Raw genomic sequence first — 16,082 nt, forward strand, 5'->3', positions numbered from 1 at the left:
TGGGGTGTGCAGATGGCAGCCAATCAATGATTCTCTCTCCCTCCCTCTTTATTCCTCTCTGAAATGAATAAAAATATATTTCAAAAATAAAAAATCAAACACATTGTGCTTAGATAGACCTGTTGATCCACAGAATCTATGAAACAGAAGATCAGAGAAAGCATCTTCTGTGGTATTTTAATATTGACTTAAATAAATTCAAAGGCATATATCTTATGTATTTAATATGTAAATCACTTTTCATTTTACATATGATTTTTCTTCAAAGACTTCAGACTTCCAACAAAGTTTTAACTTTTTTTCTTACCTTACCTCTCTTTGGTGTTTTGTGCTTAGAGGTTCCTTTGCACCTTCATTTTTTTAATGAATTTAATTCCAAAAGCAGCCTCATAAGGAGGGACAAAAAATGTGATGACCCACAAGTGTGTTTGCCCCCTCCCCATCCTCCAATCACTTCACCATCCTCTCACTTCCTCTCATCCTCCATCTTACCCACTTCCAAGCTTTCTTCTAACCTCTCATTCCCAAGGCACAAAAGCCTTGTTCCTCAGCATCTATTCTCATGAAAATCTAGCAACAGGAAGCAGACGGTAACAGTACAAGTCACTGGAATTATCTCCATGCTCACTGGATTCATCTCTATGCCCTTTGCCTGCAAGCATGCGGGTCAACAGAAAGGCAGCAGAGAGAGGGGAGGAGGAGCTGTGAGTATGAATGCAAATGTAACAAAACTTTATGGCCAGGTATGTCCGTCTCTAGTCAGCCCCTCTGCTTTAAAGCCTTAGGGATAGCACAATTCATAGATCTGCTGCAGGGGACACTGTGACCCAGGACAGCCTTTGGCTAACAGCCTAGGAATCAAGCTCAGAGAAAGGAAGTGGCTTACATTACAGTGAACAGCCACAAGCTGTAGCATGAGGATTCACGCCACGTATTCTAATTCCTACTTCAGTGTTCTTCTCATTACATTACTCCAAAGTCACTTCCCAAGTTAAGATGTCTTTAGAATGAAAATGATTTTGATTGACATGGGAACTTTCACTGACTTTGGAAATATATGTGGCCTGACACAAGACTAAATCATTGCATTAAAAAAGAAAAAGTATCTCCATTTCCATAAAACAAATCAAGTTGGCTATGTAGAATGTGGGCAATCACAAGAAACACGTTTTGAACAAATTACTTAAAAGTACTGAAAGTAGCTGATACCGCTTTGGCTCAGTGAATAGAGCATCGGCCTGCAGACTGAAAGGTCCCAGGTTCGATTCTGGTCAAGGGTATGTACCTTGATTGCGGACACATCCCCAGTAGGGGGTGTGCAAGAGGCAGCTGATGGATGATTCTCTCTCATCGATGTTTCTAACTCTCTATCCCTCTCTCTTCCTCTCTGTGAAAAACCAATAAAATATATATATTTAAAAAACTACTAAAAATAATTGGAATATGAAATCGTAGCTCAAATGCATTTTTAGAGCTAGCCTTACCTAACTATGCTATCAGAATTATTGCTCTCCAAACCTCCCTTCTATCCACCCAACAATGATCTCTATCATGCTCTTTCTTTGTTTCCTTTATAGAAGATTCACAAGCCAGCACCACCATGCTTCCATATCTGTGCACTTGTTTATGTTCTGTGTTCTCCTGGGGCTGTAAATGGCTGTAAACCCTGTGAGGAAAGACTTTATAGACCATTTTCACCTTCGAATCCCAGTTCTTGCACATACTACTCTCAACAAATATGTGCCAAAGAAGTAAAGGAAAGATGGCAGCCTCTACCCTGTTTCCCCGAAAATAAGACAGTGTCTTATATTAATTTTTTCTCCCAAAGTTGCGCTAGGTCTTATTTTCAGGGGCTGTCTTATTTTCGGGGAAACACAGTAGTCAGAGCTTCTGTCGCTGTTCTCCATTTACCTCCCCTTCCCACCTCAACCTTAAACAAATAAAAAAGCCTCTCTGTCGATCAAGATCAAGGCAGTTTTCTTAACATTTGAGACGAGTTAATGGCATCCACAAAAGGGAAGAAGTTGTCTATGACTTACTGTGGGCTCAGTTCTCTTATCTCACCCGGCTTGAAGCCCCATTCTTTGGCCAGCTTTTCTTGCTGAGATGCTTCTTCTAAAAACACTATCTTTAAAAGAAAGAAAGGAAAGAATTACAAATTAATGAAACATCATTTGTCACTACTAAATATCTAAATCTTTTTTAAGAGACTACACTATAGCTGTTATTTTATTTTATTTTATTTTTCATTGATTTTTAGAGAGGAAGAGGGATAGAGAGTTAGAAACATCGATGAGAGAGAATTATCGATCAGCTGCCTCTTGCACACCCCCTACTGGGGATGTGTCCGCAACCAAGAACCAAGGTACATGCCCTTTACCGGAATCCAACCTGGGACCTTTCAGTACGCAGGCTGATGCTCTATCCACTGAGCCAAACCGGTTTCAGCAATAGCTGAGTTAATTTTAAAAGGTAGTTGATACCAAATAGGCTTTAGTTTACAGGCAAAATGGCAGGTGTTTGCCTTTGCTTGCCCAAAGAAGTAAATTGCATGATATTTCTTCTTCTCTACCATTCTACAGATATGAGTTTGGTTTCAAAATTCTAATTTGGAGATACAGGGTATGAAAAATGGCTAATTGGGCCCTGGCTGGTGTGGTTCCACTGGTTGAGTGCCCCCAATGCACCAAAAGTGGCTGATTCAATTCCTGGTCAGGACACATTGTCAGGTTGTGAGTTTGATTCTATTATTCTAGTTTGATAGTTGTAGGCAATAGATCAATGTCTCTCCCTCACATTGACCCCCCTTTCTCTCTCTTTCTCTCTCTCTCTCTTCCTCTCTCTCTCTCTCTCTCTCTCTCTCTCTCTCTCTCTCTCTCTCTCTCTCTCTCCCCCCCCCCCCGTCCCTTCCTCTCTAAAATCAATAAAAACATTTTTTAAATAGCAAATGATATTTTTTTCTTTCCCATCCCTGAAAATTATTACAGAAAACAATTGTTTATAGAAGGTATACCTCATTACAGATGACTGAAAGATTTTTGTTAGGATATTGTGGGAAACTAAAGTCCAGAGTACCTTAGTAGCATATCATTGGGCAATTTATTAACACTGAATATAACTGCTCATGATTGCCTAACAATTGAGTCTTAGCAGGAACTATGTTATTCTGATACTAGACATCTGCTGTGTTCTTCTTGTACTGTGTTTGAGACACAGAAAGAGTGATCTTTCCTGTTACACTTATGAGGTCTGAAGCCCATGGGCCACAGCTGGGAAACCTCAATGGATCTCTTAGTTTCGCAAACAGGAGATAACACCAGCACACATTTCACAAGGCTATTGTGAGGCCTAAATATGAACATTTGAGCAAACAGGTTAGCACATCCTTGGAACATGTTAAATTTTAGAAACATTATACCTACTGTTGGTCATTTTTCAAGTATAGTGTGATTGCTTTCTCTGTAAAAATAGATTGCAAAGCAAGAAAGAACAAAGGACAATGAAACATATATGCAGACAATACCCTGTTTCATTTTTAAATGTAATGTTGTGGGGGAAAATAACATTTCATGGAGCATGAAATACTAAAAAAACAAAAAAGCAAAAAAAAGCATCTAGTTAATTAGAAGCAAGGCAATATACTTCAAAAATAATTGTTTATGGAACTGAAAATAGACTTTCATATTCATTGAAGATATTCTTTTTTTTAAAAAAAATTAGAATATTTTTAAAAGTGAAATGAAGATGTAATGCCTACATATAAGGAAAAGTAATTTGATGATTCAAAAAATATACTAGAATAAATAAATATCAAAGAAGATAGATAATTAATGAAAAAAGCTAACAAAGAACAGATAATATCTGTGCTAGGTAAAGAGTTCCAGAGCATGGAAAAGAATGGGCCATAAAAACAGAACTTGTTAATATGTCTTAGAACTGATTTAGCATTAAAGCAATCAATCAATAATAAAATATTTGTAAAACACTATATTCCCACATTTAAAAATATATTTGAGGTAAATATTTTTGAGAAAAATATAAATTATCAAAATTTTTTTCTGGAGAGATAGGAAAACTGAATGTACCACTAGCTTTAGAAAAATCTGAGAAAGTTTTACTAACTCTTTAGGAAATCATATGGTTCAGAACAAAATGCATATATAACTTTAAATTTTCTAGCAGCCACACTAAATATGTGAGACAGAACAGGTAAAATTAGTTTTAATGATATGTTTTATTAAACAACATAGATGGCCATCATAAAAGATTATCATATCAAATTGAAATCAATATAAAAATTATTCATTTTATTTGGGAGAGGGCATTCTGCCTTTAAATTCCCAGATGTTTTTTGCATTTAAAGTATATTTCAACTGAGTTGCTAAATTTTCATGAGAAATATTTTATATATTTAGATTTTATATATTGTAATTTACAAAAAGTAGACTCACATAAATAGGTTGTTTCAAAAACACTTAAAAGTTTTTCAAAACTGAGATGAGTATCATTTTTTAAATGTAAAATTAAACTAAAAATTAAAATAAATAGAAAAGTTAGTTCATTGGTCTCACTAGCCACATTTCAAGTGCTTAATACACTGCATTGGACAGCACTCAGTCAGAGAATTTCTTAGCCAAGTTCTTTCCAGCCAACAGAGAACAGATAATGTCTGTGCCAGGTAAAGAGCCCTAGAGTGTGGACCTCTAATTTTACAAAGCTAGCATAATCCTCATAACAAAATATGACAAAGCACATGCAACGTATACATATACACATACATACAAAGAGAGTGAAAATTACAAGCCAATGCCATTTGTTATTTAATAATATGTGAAATATGGTGGAAATTATACTTGGGTAAAAACTGCTGTTTGAATTTTAACCTTGCTGACTTCGAGGGTAGTTACAGGAGATTGACTCCCACTGACTCAGTAGCTTTAGGGGTAGAAACTATAGATAACCTTTAGTTCTGCTTCAATGTCAAGCAGGGTGTGACTGGGAACCAACCCTGCAGGCTGTCCCCAGTCTTTAGAATTTAGTCCTGAGGGGCCAATCAGGGTTAGCCGAGGCAGTGACATCACCGACCTGAGTAAAACCCCTGGACTGGGCGAAATTCGCTCTCTTCCGCCATGCTGCCGGCATGAGTGGGATAGCCCATGCTATTATAGCATGGAGATGGCTCTTTTGTTTATTGCATCGGACTCGGCTCCCTGGTGGTCCTTGGGGATCATGACTGGAATCCCCAGCCAGGACCATGAGGGACCCCCATTCCGGAAAGCCTGACTGGCCGTGGTAGGTGTGTGTTTGTCTGTGTTTTTGTGTGAGCGCTCTGGAGGGACTGCCCCTCCATCGGGGCTCTTACCTGGGTGTTTACTGGCTGCTGCGTCAGCCATGGTTTGAGTCCAGATTCAAATCTGTAATAAATTCTAGCATGCTTAATCAAATTGGCTCCGGTGGTCTATCTCTTGGGGACTCACTTCGTAACAATATGGGTGCAAAAATAATCTCAATGATATATTGACAATAAAAAGCAAAAGTATATTAAAATAATAATTCATCATGTCTGTGACATATAAGCCTCAATTATTCTGACCAAGCAAGACACATCTTCTATCAAGGTATAACATATTTTTTAGTAGTTAGGCAAGAACCCAACTCCTAATGACTGCTGCTGGAATAGCCCTATCTGGTTTGGTTCTGTGGATAGAGCTTTGGCCTGTGGACTGAAGGTTCCTGGGTTTGATTCCAGCCAAGGGCACATGCTTGTGGGCTCGATCCCCAGTAGGAGGCCTGCAGGAGGCAGCCAATCAATGTTTCTCTCTCATCATTGATATTTTTCTCTTTCTAAAAAAAAAAAAAAAAAAAAAGACAGCTGGAATAAACCCACCCACCCTCTTTACTGTTATCTTCAGTTGACACTCAAGCTGGAATTCACTTGCTCCTAGCTTATACACCAGGGATCTTGATCTGTATCATCATTTTCATTAAGGTTCTGTGTTCCTTGTCTCTGACTGAGCTCCCTCCCACCCCTCCCCACTTACCAAAACCCTTCACTGCAACCTCTAGTTACTACCCCTCCATAAACACCAAACTCCTTTATCCGTTCAGTATGTGCTGAGTTCCTCCCTCCTGGTAGCTGGGGCTCTACCCCAAGGACATGGCTTCCCCTGTGCTTCTCAAATGGCAGGTATTCAGACATCAGGCTCAGGCAATGAGTCTGATGCCTTTGGTACCCCCCCTATGGCCATTTCCAAACCATTTTTCCTTCAGCTTCTTGTAAACTGTAAAGGGCCCCCTGGAAATGCACATGGATGACCTTTAAATTAATGTCAGCTGAACTCAAGGCATAGGCAGAGCCATGCCCTGGGAATGTGTTTCCCCAAAATGTTGGAGACTGTTATCAGTACCAATTTCTTATCTTTATCCACGTGCTTGGAATGAGGAACAAATAGGACCTTGATTTATCCAGGTCTTGATATGCTAAATCCCAGGAATGGGGAAATGAATAGGACCTGGGCACACCCACAACTCCTTCCATTCTAAGCTTTTCAGGAAACCTCCCTTTATTCTTTTGGAAATAAATAAATGCGCTGTGTTGTCTGTGGTGGGTGGTTGTATGTCCCTCTATCAGAGTGACAGCCTCCCACCCAGCACCCAGCTTGATGAATCTATTTCTGCCTCTTGGTCTTTTTTTTCCTTTAATTTCTTAATCCCCAGCTCCTCCGTTCAGGAACCTGTGGTTTTCCATGCGGGTTGCGGGAAAACAGAGAAACAGCCCCCACAGAAAACAAAGAAGGCTCCTCTAAGACCTGCCCCTTTCAGCTTTCAAAAACATCTTTCCTCTCTTTTTGTTGTTCTCCTTTACCAACCTTTCTCTCAATGTTCAAATCTGTTGATGTCTGCCTCACACTCTTTCTCTCCATTCCAAACCCCGCTCTCTCCTCCTTATATCAACCTGGGCAAGCCTTTTGAAACCATGGCCAGCTACTCCCACGAATTCATCTTCAGTCATTTGTTCCTGAACAAATGAAGTTCATGAACTTCACATGATAACTGCTCTACCTCTAAAACTCTCAAATCACAATTTCTTCTTTTACCTATTTGTTATTTCAACTACTCCAACCAATCTTCCATCGTAAAAAGCTCTCCCTTTACTGTCTCCCCTCCACATTTCCTCACTTCATCAGTGGTCTTCTTTCACCATTTTCCTTGTCCAGCTTAGATTCTGCCACTTATTATCAATATTTCATACTGCTTATGAACTTTAGTTAACCTACACCTGGCACAAGTTCAGCCCTAAATGAACACAACTGCCCCCTCTTATGGGTTGCATGCACATGGCAGATGGAATATCCAGTTATCAAGCTCAAATGTGCTACTACCAATGCCTGTGCCTGGCACCCTAAGATATTTATTTAGCACTGTGGTCTTTACTTTCTTATTTTTAAAAAAATATATTTTATTGAGTATTTACAGAGTGGAAGGGAGAGGGACAGAACTAGAAACATTGATGAGAGAGAAACATCGACCAGCTGCCTCCTGCACACTCCCTCCTGGGGATGTGCCTGCAACCAATGTACATGCCCTTGACCAGAATCAAACCTGGGACCTTTCAATCTGCAGACCGACGCTCTATCCACTGAGCCAAACTGGTTTCAGCTGTGGTCTTTACTTTCAATAAAATTTACAGGTGACTTAATTGCTTATCTGCTGACAGATGGTTAAAAAATATTTGTTATGATAGATTAATATATTATTTTTTTATCAAATAACTCAGGAGTTCAAAGAATTGACAGCTATTGGTGCTATCATCACCATCTACTTGAATTATGTGCAAATAATTGTCAGTACTTTCTTCTGTAAAAATAAAAAAAAATAAGAAGAAAATGATGGTGCTCATATTTCATTCATTCTATATACAAAGTCACACTCATCTATAGGTATGTTTATGTGGTTGGAGTAAAAAACAGCCTTTTAATTTCACATTTAACAAATTGCCTTTCAACATGTGTAATATATATTTTAAAACTTCCTTCTGGTCCCAGGAAGTTTTTTGTTGTTGTTGTTTGTTTGTTTTGTTTTAAATATATTTTATTGATTTTGTACAGAGAGGAAGGGAGAGAGAGAGTTAGAAACATCGATGAGAGAGTCATTGATCAGCTGCCTCTTGCACACCCCCTACTGAGGATATGCCTGCAACCAAGGTACATGCCCTTGACTGGAATCAAACCCTGGACCCTTCAGTCCCCAAGCCGACGCTATCCATTGAGCCAAACCAGTCTCGGCTGAGCCAAACCGGTCTCGGCTAAATATATTTTATTGATTTTTTTACAGAGAGGAAGGGGAGGGATAGATAGCTAGAAACATCGATGAGAGAGAATCATCGACCAGCTGCCTCCAGCACTCTCCCCTCCACCCCCCCACCCCCCCCACTGTGTATGTGCCTGCAGCCAAGGTACACGTCCTTGACTGGAATCAAACCTGGGACCTTTCAGCCCACAGGCCAAAGCTCTATCCACTGAGCCAAACTGGTTTCCCAGGAAGTTTTAAACATTTAAATTTACAAGCACGAATTTTATTTTACTGGTTGGTCAATAAAAGACGTTCAAGTGTAAAACTAGATTTCATTAGCACAACCCTGTAAGAAAAGAATTAGTGATTCAAGAAGAAAAAGGGACTACATAGCATTTTAGATCTTAAAGAGCAGCTAGCTTATGATTCTTAGAAAATAGGTTAAAGTAGATATCAAATCACTATCTTTTCATTCCATCAGACACATTAGAAAATAATGTCACAGTGTTCATCAATAGACGAATAAGTAAAGAAGGAGGGGGCGGGGAAGAGAGAGAGAGAGAAACACCAATGTGAGAAAGACACATTGATTGGTTGCCTCCAGCATGCTCCCCGACTGGCAGAGCAAACCTGCCCTTGACTGGGACTCAAACCTATGACTGTTTGGTGCACTATCTGGTGCTCTAACCACTGAGAAACACTGGCCAGGGTTTGAGATTTATTTTTAAGAAACCTCTAAAAATGTTTTGGAAAACAAATGTGGCAAAACTACAGCATAGAATTGATGTTTTCTCTCTAGGGCAATGGGTCTTTCAACCTGAAGTTACCTGGGTTTATATGGCCCTTCATTCATTTACACAGGCATTCACCTTTAAGAGTGCCTATTATGGCATGGTCTTCCTCTTCACAGCCAGAGTCTAGGGGGGGCTGGCACGCACATACAGCAGTCATTAAAAAAACAAATTTCATAAAGTCATAGATGGTGCCAGCTGTCAGAAGCCTTTTCATCTGACCCCTTTGGTTTCCAGATGAGGAAATTAAATCCCTTCTGTTAAGCAATGCCTCCAAACGTTCTCTTACTTGAAACTGGGACTATTTAGGATGAGCAATAACGAGAATGTCAAGAATACTAAAGCCAAAAGCAGATGAGTAATGACTATCAGCTAAAGAAAAAAAAAAGTATCTGCAAGATAGAGGCTTCAAACACCAGATGGCCAATCTGGGCACGAGGCTTGTTGCTATGGAACAGAGTAAACTGCTCTTCAGGCCACTGTGCAGTAGCTCGGCCATCCAGCAAAATAAGGTAAGATATATTATAGCAACCCATCACACAAAATCCACTCTTAGGCACTGTAGTGGGAGATAAAATCAGATAAAAATATGTGGTCTCAAGATTGCTGAAGCTTTGGACACAGATGAAAATTGCCAAATTAGCACAATTCTCCTCAAACAGGTTAATGGAAAAAGAAAGGTGAAGTGAGATTGCCTTTAAAAAAAAAAAAAAAAGTCAGCCTATAAAGGTAGAATCAAGCAAATTCATATTACAAGGTCACCAAAAGGAAGCATGAGGTACTTAGATGTTCAGGCCCAAGATTCCCAATTCACAGGGAAGGAAAGGAACGGACCAGGAAATGTGAATTGGCCAGGGTCACAGAGCAGTCCAGGACTATCTGCTGGACTTGACCCATCTTCTCAGAGATTCTTCCACGCCTCTATGCCTGCTTCCCTAACAGTATAAACCAGCCTCTGATGCAGGCTCCTCATAAGATACATGCAAATGGAGACTGCAAAATTTGTGGCTTATGCTAGTGTTTCTAGGAAGCATTATTTTAATTTCTGATTGTTTGCAACTTGTAATAACTTTCAACAATGTTTTCCTTTAAATTCAGGGCGTGATAAAATGCTCTTAGAAAAGTACAAATTCTGGCAACCTTACAAGCCCCACTTTGCTGTAGAAAACATATATTTTTCATAGATAAAACAATAACTTTAGTATTTTTCTGACCTCTATTGAAGACATCACCAATGACTGATTGGTATTTAGTAATTTTTTTACTAGAAAAATAAGGCAACATGTTCCAAAATGGTAAGATGTCTGGTAATAAAAATGCTTAAATGTACTTACTCTCTTCGAGACACTGCCCTATACTCTTAACATGTATTCACTCATTTAAACCTCTCAAGAACCCTTAGTGGTACATACTATTACTAGCCCCATTTTTCAGATGAGAAAATGGAGGCACAGAAAGCTTAAGTACCTTGTCCAAGATTACACAGCTGGTAGGTCGTAAATCTAGAATTTAAACCACAGTTGGCCTTCAGGCAGGGGACAATTAATGCTACATTTTAAGAAACTGTCTTTCATACAAAAATAAATAAATAAAACAGCCCTCCCCTTCATTTTATTTTATAAAATATTTCTTGGTGCTTTTCCTTTTCCTCTCCTTCCCTTAATATAGCTCTGATGAGGCCAGGAATGCAAGGTAGTTAGGTCTAAGGGGGTGGTCAAGGCTGAGAAGGCTGATAGGTGCAGGGGAACTAGGCTGGGGAAGTGGAGAGTCAAAGACAGACTAAGTGGGCAAGGATGTAGCTGAGGAGATAGCCACCGAGTCAGGAGACTGATTACATGTGGGGTACTAAGCCAATATTTTAATATATTGTGGATAATGAGAGTCAGGCTTCTCAGAAGGGGGGTGCAAATATGGAGTGCTAAAAAAAGAAATCTATGTTATTGAATTTAAATTAGAAGTATTGGTGTCAACTCGTGGCTTTTAATTTATGTAGAACAATTATACATACATATATCAACCAGTTTGATTTTCCATCAGAGCACTTGCCAGGGTTACAGGCTCGATCCCTAGTAGGGGCTTGCAGGAGGTAGCTGATTGATGATCTCATGTTTCTAGCCCTTTCCCCCTCTCCCTTCCTCTCTCTAAAATCAATAAAAACTTATTTTTTAAATGAGCATTTGGCATCATTTAATAAAATTTTCATGTGAAAATAATCAATGATTATTAAAACTAGTGGGTGAAAATTCATTGAATAACAGGATATTTATGTAATTTCAAATTCTCTCCCCATTATAGAATAAAATAGGAACTTTATGGTAGAGAAAGCTGGTAAATACTACTCCAATCAAGTGATCAGAGTTAACATCAAGAGTAATGGAATAAATTGTGTGCCTGCTAACAGAATGCCCTGAGAAGAACACAGAATCACTTCTGTGATATTCAGGCAAAATAAATAAATAAATAAAATAAACTGCATCTAATCATGAGAAAACACAAGGCAAACCCAAACTGAGAGACATTATTCTTTAAAATTAATCTTTATTGTTGAGATTATTACAGATGTTCCTCTTTTTTTTCCTCCCATAGCTCCCCTCCACCTGGTTCCCACCGCACTCCAGGTCTTCGACACCCTATTGTCTGTGTCCATAGGTAATGCATACATGCATATAAGATCTTTGTCTAATGTATTCCTGCACACACACACACACACACACACACACACACACATACACACACACCCCACACACACACTCTCTTCCCTCTGAGAATCATCAGTCTGTTCCATTTCCATGCCCTGATTCCACTGCTGTGCAGAGAGGATTGCTTTGTCATGTCCTTTCAGGCTTAGATTGGGATAAAGAACTAGTTACCGATTTTCAGTTATAGAGGGATGTATTTGAATTGAAATGTTTTACAGGAAGGTGACTAAGATGTCAGAAAATCCTGAAATCAAAACTTCAGAAGAGTTTCTGAGTAGAAGTGACATTATTTTGTCTAAAGAAGAAAGAAGTCAAGATTACCACAGCTGCAAATAATGGAAAAGCCATCACCTAAAAGTGCCATTCTAGAGCAGTGGAACTAGCTTCAACAATGGAATGCTCAGCAATAGGATTTTCATTTTCATGAATAAAAGAAGCTTCTAACAATTGATATAAATGGAATTCAGTGACTCACAACATAGTGAGCGCCTCACAGTTGGAAGTGCCAGGCAGAGGCTGACTGGCCATCTGTCAGGGGTGTAGTAAAATTAATTCCTATTCAGGGTGAAGAGGAGGCTCCATCCACAACTCACATCCCAAGCATCAGTGTGGTGGCTTTAACATATGTCCACAAATTCTCTGACATTCCTCTCTCCAAAAGGTGGGCTCTAGTTCCCTCTCCCAACCTTGAGGTGGGCCAAACTTAGGGATGTGCTTGGAGCGAAGGGTCCACATGCTGTGACTTCTAAGGCTGGCTTAGGAGAATGCTTTCCACCGACAGGCACATCATGCGGGCACTCAAGCAGCAGCCCTGGGAGAAGTTCTCATGGGGAGAAACCAAAGATTGCTGCCAACAACTGTGAGCACCAGCTTACAGTCATGTGAACTTGAATGTTGTAGGTGGATCCCTCAGCCCCACGCAAGCCTTCAGATGGCTGCAATGGCTGCTGTAACAAATCAGCACAAAATGAATAATTGGAAGGGTGAGAAAATGAGGCAAATCTTTATGTACTGATATGAAACCATGTTCTGGATGAATATATATATGAATATATATATATATGAATATATATGAATATATATATTCCAGTTATTGAGCTCTAAAAAAAATCTGTGATAGATGAAGACAGCAATGAGCTTTTTTCCTTTCTCAGTTTTCATGTCTATTCTTTGATTTTTGCTGTATCCTTTACATAATACAAGGAGAGCCATTCTTGCCAACCTAGGTTCTATAATCTTTAAAATTGATCTATACAAATGCACCCCCCCCCCCCCCACACACACACACACAAGCTACTGCACTTGATTCATTTCAAGACCTCAGGGAAAATTATGTGTTTTCGTGAGCACAGCATTCATTAGTCAAACCTGAGGGTCTAGTCCAACTTTTTTTGTCCTGCTTTTCAGGCAACCAGAGATTGGTGTTTGATGTCATATTTTCTAATGTTAAAGAGGAAAAAAAATCTTTATGCTTCATTCTGTGTGTCTGATTTACAATTCATCTCTTCATCCCTTTGGCCACCGGGACACAGCTGTGAGAAAAAGCTCCTTTGATAGCAGCCCATCTTCATTTGCTCTACAATTTTCCAAGAACTATTACAACTTTTTATAAAAATGCTGTTTGAGTTTTTTCTCAACTACTTCGTGGGAGTTACCAGGGATACAACAAGGATAAGAAATTTGCTGAGCTGCTGATGCTGCCTGGCCAGCTGAGCTTGCTGGCTGGTTAAGTGACACTGACCATCATACCCACGGGCGGGTTTGATTCCGGTCAGGGGCATGTACATTGGTTGCGGGCATATCCCCGGTAGGGGGTGTGCAAGAGGCAGCTGGTCGATGTTTCTCTCTCATCAACGTTTCTAGCTCTCTCTCTCTCTCCCTTCCTCTCTGTAAAAAATCAATTAAAAAAAAAAAAGTCTAAAGAAGCCTGGCTGGTGTTGCCCAGTAGGTTGGGCGTGGTCCCATGCACTGAAAGGTTGCTGGTTTGACTCCCAGTCAGGGCACACACCCAGGTTTAAGCCTCAAGCCCTGGCAGGGAGGGTGCAAGAGATACTTGATTAATTCTTCATTCTTGAGTCCATGTTTGTCTCTCTCTCTTTTTCCCTTCCTCTCTCTAAAAATCAATAAAAATATTTTTAAAAGGACAAAAAAAGCATAACAACAAATTCATGAACCTTGATTGGATTCTGTTTTTTGTTTGAGCTACAGAGAACTGCTAGGAACAGTCGGGAAAATCTGACCATGGATTATGGATCGTGAAAGGATATTGGGAAATTATTGTTAATTTCTAAAGTGTGATAATGGTATTGTGGTTATGTAGGAAGGTGCCCTAGCAGATGCAAGCTAAAGAGATTCATAATATCTTCACTTAACCTCAATTGTTTCAATAAAAACAGAGAGAATTAGTACATGGCGGGGGGAGAAGAGGGGGGAAGAGGGTAAGCATGCTTCTTGGCTTACCTTTTGTTGAGTAATGTATTTCAACTGATAACAGCCCAAGACAGTACAGATTGTTTAAATGTGCATCATATGCTATCAAACTGCTAAGGATTCAGCTAAATGTGTAAGAAATAACCCTTATCTTTCAAGAGTTTATTTTCCAGCTGAGGGAATAAAATGAACGTGCATAGAGGAAATGGAAGACTATGCAAGGTGACATGTCTCTCTCATGGCCAAACTGGCACTACAGACAAAGCTGGAAAACTCCCGAGAAGGGAGAACATTTCTAGAGAAGACTGGAAAAATCAGTTGTCTTGTTTTGTTTTATTGTTTTGAGGAGGTGATGGGTAAGGAAAAATGGGGGTGGAAAGAGGGGAAGGGTGTTCAGGATGTGTAAAAAAGAGATGGAGAAGCCCAAAGACATGAAAAAATATAAACTGGTGTGTGATTCTGTTGCCATAATTGTCACATAATTTCCTTTCCACATCTTTTCTTCCTACTGTCCTCGCACTCTATCTACCCAATGATATGGCATGTTTGAAGCATCTAATACTATCTAGATTACACTTATAGTGTATGTTTTCTTAATTCTAATTCCAGTGGCATATCTAGAATTAGTCTTGTTTTTCTTCTTCCTCAGAAAAAGAAAAAAATGAATGATTGTGCAGGCCCCGATTCATACAGATGAGGGGTGTAATTTTCCTCCTTAATATAAATCATTTATATGTTGCTTGTTTAGCTGGATTAAAGTTTCTGGTACAGTCACCCGCCCAGCAAGGAGGAAGAGGGTGAGGTTTTCTCAAACCCTTGGAGAAGACAAGAGTCCAGAAACGATTCTCTAGAACCAAACTGCAATTTTTGAATTCAGATAACATCTGGTTTACTGTCTTATCTGGCTATGTTTGTTTTAATTTCAAAATAATCTCAAATTTATTGAAGAATTGTGCCTTCCCTGTTTAAACTTAATGAAATGAAAAGAGCTTCACTCTGACTAAATAACAAGACTTCCAGTGCAGTGAGATGCTAAATTATACTTCTGAGATAAGATAGTAATTTTTAATAAGGCTGAAACTTATTTTAATTCAGGCACATGTAGGTTGCCAGTACTCGGCTTCCACTCAGATATTTGCAAATGGGCAATACCAGCATGCTTACATAACTTTGACCAGTGCAAACGTTTGTAGAAAAGTCCTTACCTGGGGAAATAAAACATAAGTAATGTATTTGTATTTTATTACTGTTGAAGGCACTTTATTATCCATATGAGGAATAAAAATATTAGGTGTTTGTTATCTCAAAAGAGTTGTCTATGGTCACTATCTGCATGTCCTTATCTTCCTCCCATCCCAAAACCAAGCCAATTGCCACCAGCTCTTTCCACCCATGTAAGTCTTCCTAACATCAACAATAACGACCATTGTTTATCTCTCTGGCTTCATTTGTTTCTTCAACCTTTTCCCATCTTCAGCAATATCCCACACCTGTTTCTAGTTCCTCTTCCTTGTGGGTCTTTGCACAAAGCCTTCCCCTCATCTTTTTCTGCCTAGTCAGCTCTCATGCAACCTTCAGACTCAGCTCAAATAGCATTTATCTTCTCAAGATAAGCCATGTCCTCTGCTCCCACACTTCATAGCACTCTCCACTTTTCCTGTTTTAGAATTATGTACAAACTGATGCTTATTTAATTATTAACTCTGAGTGAGAATAGGGCGGGACCTGCACCTATTTTGTTCACCATTTATCCCTAATTCGTGGAAGGTTTTGGTCCTTCTCAGCTATTATCAGTTCTTATGAACGCTAAGCACACTGTTACACAGAGCGAGGAAGTCCACACCTAGCTGGAGCTTAAGGAGGTCCACAA

At 39.3% G+C, this 16,082-nt stretch overlaps 1 protein-coding gene across 2 annotated transcripts in view; it reads right to left on the reverse strand.

Moving 5' to 3' along the window:
- GDA (guanine deaminase) overlaps nucleotides 1-16,082 on the reverse strand; it is a 74,997-nt gene that overhangs the window by 43,665 nt on the left and 15,250 nt on the right. For both annotated transcript variants that reach the window (XM_036433802.2, XM_036433801.2), the window contains exon 2: nucleotides 2,040-2,128. In XM_036433802.2, the coding sequence (XP_036289695.1) occupies nucleotides 2,040-2,128 (89 nt within the window). The remainder of the gene's footprint in view (nucleotides 1-2,039; nucleotides 2,129-16,082) is intronic.

This window comes from Pipistrellus kuhlii, unplaced genomic scaffold, assembly GCF_014108245.1.
Source record: "Pipistrellus kuhlii isolate mPipKuh1 unplaced genomic scaffold, mPipKuh1.p scaffold_m20_p_12, whole genome shotgun sequence".
In the NCBI taxonomy this organism is placed as follows: Eukaryota; Metazoa; Chordata; class Mammalia; order Chiroptera; family Vespertilionidae; genus Pipistrellus; species Pipistrellus kuhlii.